Here is a 14,933-nt window from a genome sequence, read left to right as displayed (position 1 = left end):
TCATCATTATTGTTCAAGAACACACGTTTCCATCATTAAAATACTGTGTGAAAAAAACCGACTTGTTTATCATCTTCATTTATGGATAAACCTGAGGCATGAGAGGAATAACTAATTTATATTTGTGCAATCTCATGTTCTTCTGTAATTACCACTTGGTACTTTTGCCAGTGGTTCTATGTTTTAACAGGTCTGGATTTGTATGCATACGTCTAAGGAAGATGCTGGTGTTGGTGACTGTGAATTTCACTTCCTTCGTGTTTGACTTAAGGCAGCATCCAGGTATCACACTAGGCCTCCTTAGGAGCGTGCTGTTAATGGGCACTGGCTGAGCTTCATCTCCAAGTAGAGTACGAGAGAATGAAAGAGACTATGTTTCTAGAAGAGGACGTTTTAAAAACAATTTTACTCTGCTCTCATTTTCCCTATCCTTGTCTAAATGGACTGAAAATGAATTACAGCTAAGTTACCTACTTGGTCCTTTAAGATGCAATTACCTAAACTTGTAGTTCTATGAATTTTTGATACTTTTTCTTACTTCCAAATCCTTTATCCTTTTTCTTTCTCTTATCCCTTCTCTCTGCTTCCCTTCCCTTTTCTTCCTGAAGAATGATACACGTGGCTCTCCAAACTCTTTTAATTACTATACTTACCATCACCTTTCATGTCTCCATCTTTTGGTTCCACGCTATTCTTTTTGCCTAGATATTTTCACCATCTTCCTTTCCTGGATAACTTGTACATACAGTTGGCCCTTGCACAACATAGATTTGAACAGCATGGGTCACTTCTATGTGGATTTTTTTTTTTCAACAAACATACTGGAAAGATTTTTGGAGATTTGTGATAATACGAAAAAACCTGCCGACAAAACTCATAGCCTAGAAATATCGAAATAATTAAGAAAAAGGTATGTCATGAATGCATAAAACATGTAGATACTAGTCTATCCTTACATAGGCATAAGGTGAGTGATATTTAACATAAAATTAATAATGTGTTTGTTTTCTTACCATTTTATAACATTGTGTTCAAAAAATTACATTACAGTACAGTATACTGCTCTCTCCTAATTGAAGAAATTACCTGCCAGCCTATCGTCATGGGTAAGTGTTTTTTTAAAAAATGTAAATGTTTCCAATACTGTATTATGAATATGACTGTAATGCTGTATACCATACTGTTATAACCATTCATTCATTAGAGTATAGGCTAGGCTATCGTGAAGTAATCATTTTGATTACACTAGGCTACCATAAAGCATTCATATTGCAGCTTCCTCGTTATCAATGCATGAAGCAAATATGAATTTCTTTTTCACATGGTCTTTCCATTTTTGACATTTAGCGTTAGTAATACGTATTACATCTACAGTGTTTTGTATCATATGAGACAATATTGCTGTAGGTACTGACGGATGATTCATCTTGTAAACCGATGATGTAGACTTACGGTATTGATAAGTACAGTACAGTATTGTAAAAGTATTTTCTCTTCCTTATGATTTTCTTAATAACATTTTCTTTTCTCTAGCTTCATTTATGTAAGAATACAGTATATAATGCATACAACATACAAAATATGTGTCAGTCGACTGTTTATTTTATTGGTAAGGCTTCTGGTCAACGGTAGGCCATTAGTAATTAAGTTTTGGAGGGAGTCAAAAATTCCACACAGATTTTCAACTGTGTGGAGAGTCGGCGCCCCTAATCCCCGCCATTGTTCAAGGGTCAACTGTATTCTTCAAGATTCAGCTCAGAAACCATCAAATGGACTAACATGTCAAGTTACATGCCCAGTTTATCTGTAAATATTTGTTCATGAATGAATGAAAGCATAAATGAAACAAGTCTTCCCTACATTTTCTCCTTCCTGTGTCTTCATTCCACAGCTCAAGAACAAGAGCCATATCTCAGCCTACTAATATACCATAGTGAATCATAGTATGGGCTCTACTGTCTGACTTGGCCTCTCTGGGTTCAAATCCCGGCTCTGCCCACTAAATAGCTGTGCAAACTTGTTTTCCCTTGTGGCTCAGTATCTTTATCCTTGCAACTGTGATCATAATACTATCTCTTGCATAGGGGTATTGTGAGAATATGATGAGATAGTACATAAGGCGCCTAAAATAGCACCTAAGCACTCTAAAAATGTAGCTATTATTCTATTCAAGTGGTTCCAATTTCCTGACCCACCTCCACAGGACCTTCACAAGAACAGAGCTGTTCAGGTGCTTCTTTTCTATATCACGTTCACTGATTCGTCAGCTCTGCAATCCAACAAGCTCTTGAAGTCTCTCCTAAAACTACGAACTTTTTATGTTATCACAAGAAAGACTGCCTGAAGGTCACAGAATGTGAAAGTTATGCTTTTTATTATATTCACATAAAATAGTCAGTTACACTGTCTGCATTGTCCAAATGCATTGGTGAATTAAAGCCTCCAACTCTTACAAATTTTTATACATATATCTATGCATTTATAAATACACACATATGTAAAAGATATATATTTTCTTCTAAAGTAAAGTGCCCAAATCTTGATATATGGGGGCATAATAGGGAAAAAAGAATCATAAAGCTTTATCAATTATAGACTGTACTTTCTCAATATAAGAATCTGTTTTATACGCATTTATTCAGGCATAGGGAACTCTAATCACTCATCCTTTTCTGAATTCTCCTAAGTGAATTAATTTATCTGAAATATTAGAAGCCACATAGCCAACTTAATGAATCAGAGGCTGGTTCTTCTTACTGTGCCTGCCACAAAGCCTGGGCTCCCCAACGGAAGAGTAGTTAAGCCACATTCTTAATTTTCCTGTTGTTTTGAATGTTGTCTTTCTTCTAAGATGATAACCAGAGGGAGAAATGAACCAGACACCTCTAATTCCAAATCCTCTATTAGCATTCAATAAAGTCAGGGCTTGGTGAAAAGATTCCCTTCGTCTTTACATCGCCCTGGGCTTGGTGAGAAATGGTCCAGGAGGATTTGAATTGAGGGGTCCTGCTGCCTTTGTTATAATTAAATCTTGTTGGAGCCACAGAAGAAGAATTAGGGTGCAATGATCAATAGATCAAGGAGAGAACCAACTCAAATTGAAATGAAACTCTCTATGACAATGGAAAACTTTGTGAGAGCATGTTTGAATTTAAGAACAAAACAAGGGTTAAAGAAAAACTAGATGATTTAAGATAATTCAGAAAAATCCTCACTTCAAATAGAAACTAAGGCTCTATTCCCTGGTCCAACATCTTAGGTACTCTTCCTGTGTTTTCACTGTATTTTCTATTATCTTATACTTTTAGGGTGATCATTTGTAGACTTTGACAAGGAATGGAATTTAAAAATGCCTTTGAAAAGACTTCCACCTATCGAAGCAAGGTGAAGATGCCTAAAAATATCTTAATATGAACACAGCCATTGCAGAATCTGGTGATTACATGTTCAAACTGCAAAAGAGCATATTTTATTCAAGCAGGCAAAAGAGAGATTGTCAGCACTGAAATTGCATTAAAACACTCTATAACTTCCCAACATATGGGAGGCTGGGACCAGTGGGAAGCCCAGATGTTTCCCAGAGTCAGAACAAGGAATGGAGTATTTTATTTGGGGGGAGAAAAAGGGGAAAGGGGCAAGAAAGTGTTTCCATTTACCCAACCCACCTGAGCAGGGCCTTCACAAGAACAGAGCTGCCTAACTGCTGATTTTGGTGAGCATCTTGTTAATGGCTTGCTTGACGTGCGTGGTGGAGCTGCGTCGCCTCGTCTTGCCCTGGACCATCCTCCGGCGACGTACCTCTCTACACAGCTCGTAGAATATCTCGGTGATGTTCCCTTCCCCGGTACAGGCAGAACACTCATAAAAAGCACATGCTAATTCTGTGGCCAGCTTCTCCCCTTCTTCTGTACTAACCTGTCTGGAGTGGTCCAAGTCAGCTTTGTTTCCAACCAAGATGAGAGTCACATTCTTGGGCTTTTTGATCTCATCCAGGATGTTCTTAAGTGGCAGCACTTCCTCAAAACTTCCTCGGTCAGTAACGTCATAGACCAGCACAAAGCCTTCCCCCCATCGCATGTGTCCTTCCCTCTGAATGGTGTCTTCCTGTTGGCAAGGAAAATACGGCAGTCGGGAGACCTGGCAGTAATTGCCCTGTGTAGATGCTGCAAATGCTAACGGTGATCCCTTAATGACTATTCCTTATGTTCAGTGTCATTAAAATTTCTTGGTAGTCTGCCTGAACAAGCTGACCTTCTCAATCAGTTTAGAGTAGAAGCATTACTTAGGGAACGAAACATTTTCTAACTGCATAGAACCTAACTTTCGGCTTCTGATTTTTTTCTTGCCACATCGTTAAGTGTGTAATCCCAAGAACTATAAAGAAATTATACTCTTAGTTGAGCATATTGCCTCTGAGACTTTTCATCACAAATAAAGAATTGGCCGGTAGGTAACAGACAAGTAGACCTTATCCCATCCTTTGAGATCAGGATTAGAGGCACGGCATAGTGAACTGGTTTTGATTTTTTTTTAAATTTTTTTCTCTCTTCAGATTAGAGACAATTAGCCCCCAGGACAGAAAAACAGTGAAAACTTGTATAGAGAGTCAAACTCAAAGCCTGGGGATTTGGGCTTCTTTTTCTATCTCAACACCCTCCAAATATTATGCAGTCCCAATAATGACAGAACCTCATTTGCAGTGATTCTCAAAGTGGGTGATCCCTGCTTCCTAAGAAGGCAGCATGTGTGATTTGAAAATGCATTGCCTTTATAGGCTCAAATGATTTCTGCAGGCAAGTATTTCCCTGCTGCCTCTCTTTAGAATCAGTGCTGGAAGGAGAGAGCATATATAGGGAGCAGGTAGTGATGAGAAGGAAAACTGTATAATTAGCTGCAAGTATACTTCTTGGATTAAATACTTTAATTCAAGTCTTCTTGGGATCCCAAGTAACTGAAAAGCACCATGAAATCCTTCAGCTGCCTAACCCTCATTCTTAGTGGTCATGCCTAATCTTGGGAACCAAACCTACCTATGAACTTGTTTATAATTTCAGAACGACGGGCTACAAAACAAATTTATGTTAGTTTCATTTTTAAATAAGTTACTATTGTTCAGTGATGTGACTCAAATTTTCAATCGGATGTGGTGAGGTCTGAAAAGAATATTACAGAAGGGATTCTTAAAATGAAGTATTCCAAAAAAAGATTCTAAGGTCATACAAGTTTAGAATATAATATATAGTAAATTTCTTAAAGATTCACCTTATACATAAGCATATTAAGGCTCTGAGAACTTCTCCAGTAATGATATCTGTTTAACTTTATCACAGCATTCCAATGGGAGTTTTGGAAGATCTCTCCAACTCCACAAAATATAGGTGGGCAATTCTATTCTAGATGATATTATGTGAATGTTATGATATTTCTAAAACCCCTTTGGAATAGTGGGTAATTTACATAAGGATGCATATGCAAATAAGTTAATACTGTTGGAAATAAGTTAATATTGTATTTAAAATAACTAGGTAATTAAATTTAAAAAGTCTTTAGGCATCATTAGTTAATTATAGGAAAGTATCTTAATTTTGTTCATATTATGCACATCTTATTTTTATTTGATCCAGAAAATATTTTAGCTTATTCCTCATTCACCTGGCCAGCAGTATCCAGTATCTCCATGGTGACAACTTCATCATCAATGGTTGCTTGGTGTCGGTAGGTTGATTCTGATGAAAGGTGAAAAAGAAGGTGAAAAGGTAAATAAGTTCATGATTTAATTTGATGCTTAGACTTACCAATTATTGACAGGAGTATGTCTGTTTTTATAGCATAAGGGAATGTGCATCCCAGGAAGTCTTTGCCTCTTATTTTATTCTCCCATGAGGCCAGCTTCCTGATGCTCTCTTCCTTCTAGAATGAGGCCTCTACATCCTAAAATGAGAACGTGATTCCCACAAGTGCATTCTACCTTCATACTCCTAAAACTCCAGTTTCTGGAATCATGTTAATTCCTGTTCCAGACAAGATGGCATATAGACAGAAGCTGTTCATTTCTATCTAGACCTCAACCCTAGGAATGTAATAAACATTAGAGGGAAGTGGATGGCTATCCATGTAAAAAATGACTGTGTAAAGCTATGAGGGACCCTTGGGGCAGTAGAAGGTGGTTGGACCCCAGTGACTGGGGGTTGGTGAGGAACAGTTACCCAACATGGAGGAGGGCTGGGCAGCATGGAGGGGAGAGGGAACAAAGCAAAGTTCATGTTGCCTCTTCAAGGTAGAAAAATGGCAGCAGTTCAATACCAGCCGGAGGCTGGTAGGATGATATCAGAGTAGTCCCCAAGCTCTGCTGGAGTCAGGAGAAGTTAGCAGGGCCAAGGGCACCAGGTGGCTGAGTGTGCCCCTGAACGTGAAATGGAAACCAGAAGTTAAAATGGTGCTGCTTTATATGAAAACTAGAACAACTGTCATAAAGCACTCAATAACTGATTAAGTGGATGAAGTTCAGGTTGAAGAACTCTCCCTGAAAGCACTAGTAAATGATAAGAAGGCAAATGTGAAAGTAAAATATAAGAGATATGGATAATAGAAATAGACATGTTATTTTCTACTATAAAATCAGCCTCAAAGAGAGAATAAAATCCATAGAAGAATGGAAAATATTTGAGGTTGTAGTGACTGAGAATTTCCCAGGATGAGAGGCATTGAACTACTTCATATCAAAAGGACTGACAGTATAGAATAGATAAACAACAAGGTCCTACTGTATAGCACAGGGAACTATATTCAATATCCTGTGATAAACCATAATGGAAGAGAATATGAAAAAGCATGTATATATGTATAACTGAATCACTTCACTGGACAGCAGAAATTAACACAATATTGTAAACCAACTATACTTCAATAAAATAAGTTTTAACAAAGAACTAACAGGACACACAAGGAAAAAAGTCCCATGTCTCAACCTGTTACAACAAAATGTAAGGCTATCAATGACAAAGAGGAAAATTTTAAAGGATCTAAAGGAAAAAAGCCCATCACCTACAAAAGCATGTGATTCAGATTGACCCTGGGCTTCTCATCAGCAAAACTGAATTCAGGATCCTAATGGAGCCAAGCAAAGCAGTGAAACTACAACAAAAGCAATCCAGAATTACAGTTCTAGATAACAACAATATATCAGGTTGGAGGCGGGGGAAGAGACCAGAGGCAGGTTTGAGTGAGCTAATGTACTTGTCTTACTCCAAATGATGACATGACAAAAAGGAAGAACTGAAAAAAGTGAGCAAATTATTCAACTCAACTGTTAGAAGAGGAAAACAGAATAAATCCAAGAAGATATGAGGAAAGAAGTAAAAGAGAAAACATTAGATAAGGTTGACAAAACCAAAGCACGGTGCTTGAAAAATTTTAAAAAAAAGGGTGGAGGAAAGGTAAAAATCTGGCAATGTTGACTAATAAATTAAGAGAGAAGGTGCGATCAAACAAAATTTAGCATAAAAAGGGGAAATAATTACACATTCTGGTGAAATAGTAATAAAAATAAAATAATATTATGAACTGTATACCAAACAAATTTCAAACACTTGATAAATTTTGTGAGAGAAAAAAATACACAGATTGTTGTAATGAGAAATAGAACACAAGTAGATCAATAGTGGGTAAAGAAATTTAAATGCTGATTGTAGATTTCTCTTTGTCATAATGAAATAACTGCACTCAATTGGCTTTATAGGAGATTGCTATTAAACATTAAAGAAGCTGTTCTAGAAAAACAAAAAAAAAGAATAGCTACCCATTACACAAACTCCAACAAGAAGTATTGCAAAAGTAATACGAAGAGAAAAAATTGTAGCCTAATTCTATTCTTTTTTTTTTTTTTTTTTTTTTTTTTGGGTTATGCGGGTCTCTCACTGTTGTGGCCTCTCCCATTGCGGAGCACAGGCTCCGGACGCGCAGGCTCAGCGGCCATGGCTCACGGGCCTAGCCGCTCCGCGGCATGTGGGATCTTCCTGGACCAGGGCATGAACCCGTGTCCCCTGCATCGGCAGGCGGACTCTCAACCACTGCGCCACCAGGGAAGCCCAATAAGTAAATTTGTTTGTTTGTCTTTTGCGGTACGCGGCCCTCTCACTGCTGTGGCCTCTCCCGTTGCGGAGCACAGGCTTTGGACGCCCAGGCTCAGCGGCCATGGCTCACGGGCCCAGCCGCTCTGCGGCATGTGGGATCTTCCCGGACCGGGGCACGAACCCGTGTCCCCTGTATCGGCAGGCGGACTCTCAACCACTGCGCCACCAGGGAAGTCCTAATTTTATTCTTAAACATAGATTCAAAAATTCTAAATAAAGTATTACCCAGTTGAATCCAACAGTGTAATAAGAAAAGTACATCATAAACTAGTAGAGTTTATTTCAGTAACGCAAAGTGTTTATAACTATTAGTGCAATTAACACATTAAAGGACTAAAGAAAAAAAACCACATGATTACCTCTATAGGTAGATCTACAGCATGATAAAATGTATATAAACTTAAAGTATATGCATATATAGAAAAATACTTTTTTCAAAAAATATGTAATAGCTAGCACATACTGCTTGTCATTTGAACACGAATGGTTCTAAACGCTTTACTTATGTTAACTCATTTACTCCTTACAAATATTTCATGCAGTATGTATTACTATCAGATCTATTTTATGTGAAGAAACTGAGGCACAACAACATTTAATAAGTTGCTGAAGGTGACACAGGTGTTAAGTGGTAGGTACAGTTGAGACTGGAACCCAGAAGATTGGCTTTAGGAATTTAGGCTTTGAACCGCTGTGCTAAGTAGCAGCCATATTAGATTATGTACCTATGGGAAAGAGGAGGGCAATGAATGGCAGAAGAGGGGATGCAGGAAAAATAAAGTGAAATAATATAAAGGCTTCACGTACACATGACACGGTGTCAGGAAAACAGCAGCATGATTAACGGAAGTATTAACTCAATTAACTCAGTTATTTGCACTTCAGGTACCCAATCACTAACCAAGCAACTAACTAAAACTTAGAAGTTTCTTTCTCATCAGGGTAGCCAGTAAACCAGTGTTTTTATTTCATTTCTTCTCTATCTGTCTCATGTTTCTGACTTTCATTTCTTCAGCTCATCAACTATTTTGCAGTTCTTTTCTGACCACAGTTTTAAGTAACTTTGTTGTAAATCAAGTCTCCTACTCAAAATAGAAGCCACAGAAAGGAAACTGAACTAAGCAGCGCTATAGCCAAGCTAGCCTTCGACCTGCCATCAGTCGTGTGTAATGATCATTGCCATAGGCATGGCCCATTGCGAACGTATTTGCTGAAAAATAAAATTTTAAAATGAAGTTTTGTTTTGTTTTAGACTCCACATATAAATGATAACCTGGCCATGGACATTTAGGGTGCTTCTATATTTTGGCTATTGTAAATAAATGTACAGTTCAGGGAATATAACCAATAGTTTATAATAACTTTATATAGTGTGTAATCTATAAAAAATTGAATCACGATGTCGTACACCTGAAACTAATATACTATTGTGAATCACTATTCCTCCATTTTAAAAAATGAAAATGGGATTATGTTCAATAGATTTTAACAAGTGTATTTTACGTTACTGTCATTTTCCAATAATACGTAATCCCTATGTGGTATGTACAATGATTCTCAATTCTAGATCACTCCATCCCCCTACTCTTCTATGTTAAATGGGAGATTATTGTTTTGTCTAATTGAATGCTCTAAAATACCATTTACAGTAGCTACTCATCTAGAAGTTTTCTCTCAGTTATTTCCTTTTCATCTTCAGTGCTCCAGCCTGAAGAGGAGAGGCCAGAGGGCAGCACACAGCTAGGATCCATGCCCTTTTTGTTTCTCTCTCCACTGCTCTGCAGTGCCCTTTGTGCTGCCTTCCCTTTGAAAGGACTGGCATCAGCCCTGGAGCCTGGAAAACAAGAGTTCCGGGCTCTAGCCCATCTCTTTGCACCAAAAGTTGTCTGACAGGGACATTTTTCTCAGTTGCCCCCATGATAAATAGGATATGTATTTCAACCACAGAAGGTCACAGTAGGGGGGGAATAAAATATAATGAAAATGGTATGAAGTTGTGCAATTCTTTGGCTGTTTGTTAACCGAAACGGAAACGTTGAAAGGCAGGAAATGAGGGAATGTTAGCCACAGACAGAGCAGCGGGTGGTAGCAGTGATTTCATCTAAGCTGAACACTGGTTTCATATCGTTTGAAGCATTTTTTTCTTTAAGCCCCTTCTCTCTCTCATTAGGAACCCATGTCTACATGTAAAACAGTGGAAACATTGCTTACAGAGGCAAAACCTTGTACATCGTGTGCTAGAATTATCCGAAGATAATTCTAAAAAATGTACTAAGTACTTTGGAGTGAAATTCTACTATTCATTCTAAAACATGAGAATAAATGTGTATGTGTTTGGAGGGTGGAAACACTTTTCTTTTTTTCATACTAACAGAGAATGATAATTTTTAGTCTTTTTTCTTGAATGTTACGGAGAATGATTGTTTAAGAGATACTTTGAAGTGAACCAAATATTGTATACTGTAAGGTCAATATTAGTTTCAAGACGGAATTAGGCATATTAAATATATATATATATTAAACATATATCTGAAGTTCACTGTATATGAGAGATACATGATTTATAACCTATATTCATTATCATTTTATAAACAGAAGTATATTTTGTATACTAAAAGAAGCTGATGCTCAAAGGGATGTTTTGTGTGATTAATCCTTTTACTAATTTAGCTCTTCTGCAAATTTCAGCATTTTAATATGGACACTTGGCTAGTACAGTAACAATGACAGTAATGTTTATTTATGCTATAGTGGGAATTGTACTAACGGGAGTTCTATTGCTGGTCTAACCACAAACTAGCCACGTAATCTTGGATAAATTTACTTCTTTGGACTTGCTTCCTTATTTGCCAAATGACGATCTCAAAGTTCCTTGCTGTGCCAATATTAAATAGTTCTGTGAGTTGTCTGAGCACCTCTGCTTTAGTATCCAGTTGAGAGCATTTGTTCTGGGTGTGTCTCTCTCTTAGAATGAACCTTTCCAAGCAGAGGGAATTGTAATGCAGGCAGGAAGAACCAATCTCAAAATCAAAGTGTCAGTGTGTCCAATATGTCTCCCACTTCCTACCCTCACTCTTGTCTGAGCCTTTACTAACCAAGTACAGACACCATAATCCATTCAAACACAGAGTAAGGTGCCTCCTAGGTAGTAGTAGTCTCTCTCTCTCTCTCCAACTGCCCCCAACAAGCATAGGTACACATACACACACAACTGTACACGATCTAAGCCTTTGTCTGTGTTCTCTGCCATGATCAGCATTTTCTGAAGGTAATATGACTCTCAGAGGTAGAGATTCAGTTCTTTTTTTGGAATCTAATCAGAACACAGAAGCTGTCCTGCACCCAGAACACTGCTGCCACCTCCATCAATCAGGAGTTTTTCCTGGTTAGGTGGTCCAAGTCCCAAATCCTATAGGCTCCAGTGGTGGTTTTCTAATGCAATTCACAGACCAGCTCTGGCCTCTGACAAAGATTTCACTGGTCCGTGGCGAAATGAGAAAAATGTAAGGAAAACTAAAATTGTCCAATGTAAGGGATTGAATTTTTTCTTAGATTATATCCTTCAAAACACTTGGAGGCTAATATTTCCTTCTTTTATGAAATGTAAGTGCCACCAGAATGTTTAATTTTCCCTCAGCCTCTGAGCCTCCATCCCTAACTGGAATTCCTGTGATAGTCCCTCTCCTTAAAAAAAAAAATCTAAATTTTGGGAATCACTTGCTATTTTCTTTATAGAATTATCTGAAGCAAGAATTATCTGTAGCAAGCATTTTCTTTATAGAATTATCTCAGAGCAATAGATATTCCCGTGTTGTTAACATGTTGAATGGTGTTCATCGTCTTCAGCATCTCATGGAACAATAATTCTGTTACAGGTTGAAAAAAGGCCCCATGTTTTGGAGGAAGGCTGTGCATTCAGAATTCAAAACTGTCCTTTGCAAATACGCCATTTTACTTTCTAGGTAGCTTTCCCTTTGGATGGTGGTTTTGAAACTCTATAATAATAGTATGAAGTTACATACAGGAAATGCTTGGTTCATCTTGAATCAGATGGATTGGAAACTCCTGTAGGCTAGAACATTAGTGACTTCTAGTACATGAGTGTACACACACACACACACACACACACACACACATCCAGTTTCCAGGGTGACTGAATGAAAGCCTCACCTGGGAGTGAGTCATCTATCTGATACTCCTGAAGTCAGATGAGCGCTGTTGTTGCCTAGCAACTGCAATCCTTTTGGAGCAGCACGGTACAAGGTCACTCAATAAAATTTCATTCTTCTTTTTTTTTTTTTTTTTTGCGCTACGCGGGCCTCTCACTGTTGTGGCCTCACCCGTTGAGGAGCACAGGCTCCGGAAGCGCAGGCTCAGCGGCCATGGCTCACGGGCCCAGCCGCTCCGCGGCATGTGGGATCCTCCCGGACCGGGGCGCAAACCCGTGTCCCCTGCATCGGCAGGAGGACTCTCAACCACTGTACCACCAGGGAAGCCCAAAATTTCATTATTCTTAGTGAAGGAAGCCTGAGTTACAGATAACTGATGCGGGAGATTTCTATTAATAGCTGTCGTTTCTCAGAAGGAATAAAACCAAAGGGAAAATGGTTCACCCAAGACTAATTAAAAAGTAACATTAGTTACTAGAACATATTCAGAGACAGCTCAAAAATTTTATGAGATCATTTTTTAGAAGCTTCATCTTTCATTGAGATGTACTGGTACAGCTAAATAAAATTAGTATTTTTCTATTAAACTCCCATAAATTATCAAGATTCTCAGGGACTATAATCTTTATAAAACTTTAGATAAGTAATAAAAATATAAGAGGAGAGTAAGCATTTACTTAGATGGGGCAAACAATAGATAATGAATGATTTTTTCAAACCAAGTGCATTTTTAGATCCACATATATCATCTTAAGATTAGATTGTGGCTATATTAAAACATGTCAAAAATTATTGATGTTGAAAACCATTTTATTTAAAAGCAAAAAATGAATGTAGAGACATGCTGTTCTCTTAGATTAAAAGATTAAATATCTTAAAGCTGTGAATCTTCTCAAAGTAATTTATAGTTTTAATGCAATTCCAATAAAAATTATGTCATGTTATGATAGAGTTTTAAAAATTGACCTGGAAGAATAAACTAGAGATAGTAGCCAAGATAATTCTGTAAAAAAAGTAAAGAAGGAAGGCTTTCTCTACTGGGTTTCACCATGTTCTCAGGAACATACAATTATCAAAAGAGTGTGGTACTGGCATTGGATGTAAAAAGCAAATCTAGAACATGCCTCCCATGTATGAAAAAAAGGCAGCATTGGAAGCAGTGGGGAAAGGTGGGGATGGTTCAGTAAATAATAGGAAGACAGTTGGCCAACTATTTGGAAAAGATGTTGGGTCTTCACCTTTTACCTCTCAGTAAAATTAATTCTATAGATGAAAAAGTTAAAGATTAGATAAAATATAAGCTCACTCTCTATCCCCTTCCCTGTTCAGTTTCCCTTTGTAATGCTTATCACTATTTGACATGTATATATTTGTTTTTTGACTCTTCTCTCTTCATTAGACTGGAAGTTCAACCAAAGCCCATGTTTTCTCCCTCTGCCTATTGATTTATCCTCAGCACCTAGAATCATCATAGGAGGCATTTAATACATACTTGTCAGATGAATGAGTGAAAGCAATGAAAGGAGGCACAAGGGGAAAGAAAGCCCCCTTTTAAACTAAATGTGTGTAACCTTGTAGTGATAAACACAAAAACAAAAAACAAACCAGGAATCACCTTGCCCCACTTCATCATTCTGAGTAAGGCCAGCTCCGTCTGGGACACTGTGCCCGGTAATGAAATGCTGTATGCCTCTCTCTCTTCATATGGATTTCAAAGACGTTGACCTTTACAAAACCAACTGAGGTCCCGAAGCATAACAAACAAAAACTCAAAGGCTTAATTCAGAGTCAAATCGTAGCTTATTTGGAACCCATGGATTTTCAGTGTTATTTTGAAGATGAGAACTAAATAGATTACGAATAAGTACTCTGCTTTGGACTATGAAAAATACATGTGACAAATACCTCATCCATTAACACTACTGCTACTTTCAAGATCCAGAGATATCAATTTTTGCTGCTTTTTTATCTTTTAAATAGGCTTAAATCAGATTCATTGGAGAGAAGAGGGGGAGAAACATAGATTATTTATACATTTTCCCAAAATGAGCATTCACAAGTTTTATATTACTGTTACCCTCTCCTCCCCATGCCATTCTCTCCCACACCCAATTATCCACGACCGCTGCATCCTCTTTCTCCCACTAGAATGACGCTACGTTTACTGATGGAAGAGCATCAAGTTGTACCCATTTCCTCCTTGTCTCTGGTTTGACCTGATTTCATTCTATGCATTAAAATTCCACAGAGTTCTAAGCACAGATGGCATGCAACGCACATCCATCTTCTTACAGGGCTTCTTTGCATGATTTGATAAAGCACTTCCCAAATAGCTGCAAGATGCTTAAAAACATTGCAACAGAAAATGTCATTCTCTCTTTTGGGTCAAAACTTTGATCACAGAGAAGGATGAAACAAAATTTGACCTACCGAGGGTGGGATCATATTCCCAGATGAACCGTTTGGTCAGAAATCTCACTACAAGAGCTGTGGAGAAAAAGAACAACATTTCAATAAAATTTGTTAATTTTCTTATAGTTCTTACCCTCATCAGGAAAGAGAAATAGCCCATACAACTGTATGTGTTTTATGTTTCCTGGGCATATAAACCCAATATAAACCCGATATATCG

General features: G+C 37.8%; 1 protein-coding gene across 1 annotated transcript in view; it reads right to left on the bottom strand.

Moving 5' to 3' along the window:
• Positions 1-2,352: 2,352 nt before the first annotated feature.
• Positions 2,353-14,933, bottom strand: part of RERG (RAS like estrogen regulated growth inhibitor) — a 106,069-nt gene continuing 93,488 nt past the window's right edge. Inside the window, exons 3-5 of the mRNA XM_032646604.1 lie at positions 14,732-14,788; positions 5,653-5,726; positions 2,353-4,104 (exon numbers count right to left, since the gene is read on the bottom strand). Coding sequence (XP_032502495.1) covers positions 3,697-4,104; positions 5,653-5,726; positions 14,732-14,788 — 539 coding nt within the window. The 3' untranslated portion in view covers positions 2,353-3,696. The remainder of the gene's footprint in view (positions 4,105-5,652; positions 5,727-14,731; positions 14,789-14,933) is intronic.

Source organism: Phocoena sinus, chromosome 10, assembly GCF_008692025.1.
Source record: "Phocoena sinus isolate mPhoSin1 chromosome 10, mPhoSin1.pri, whole genome shotgun sequence".
Taxonomy (NCBI): Eukaryota; Metazoa; Chordata; class Mammalia; order Artiodactyla; family Phocoenidae; genus Phocoena; species Phocoena sinus.
This window is presented reverse-complemented; position numbering and strand designations above follow the sequence as displayed.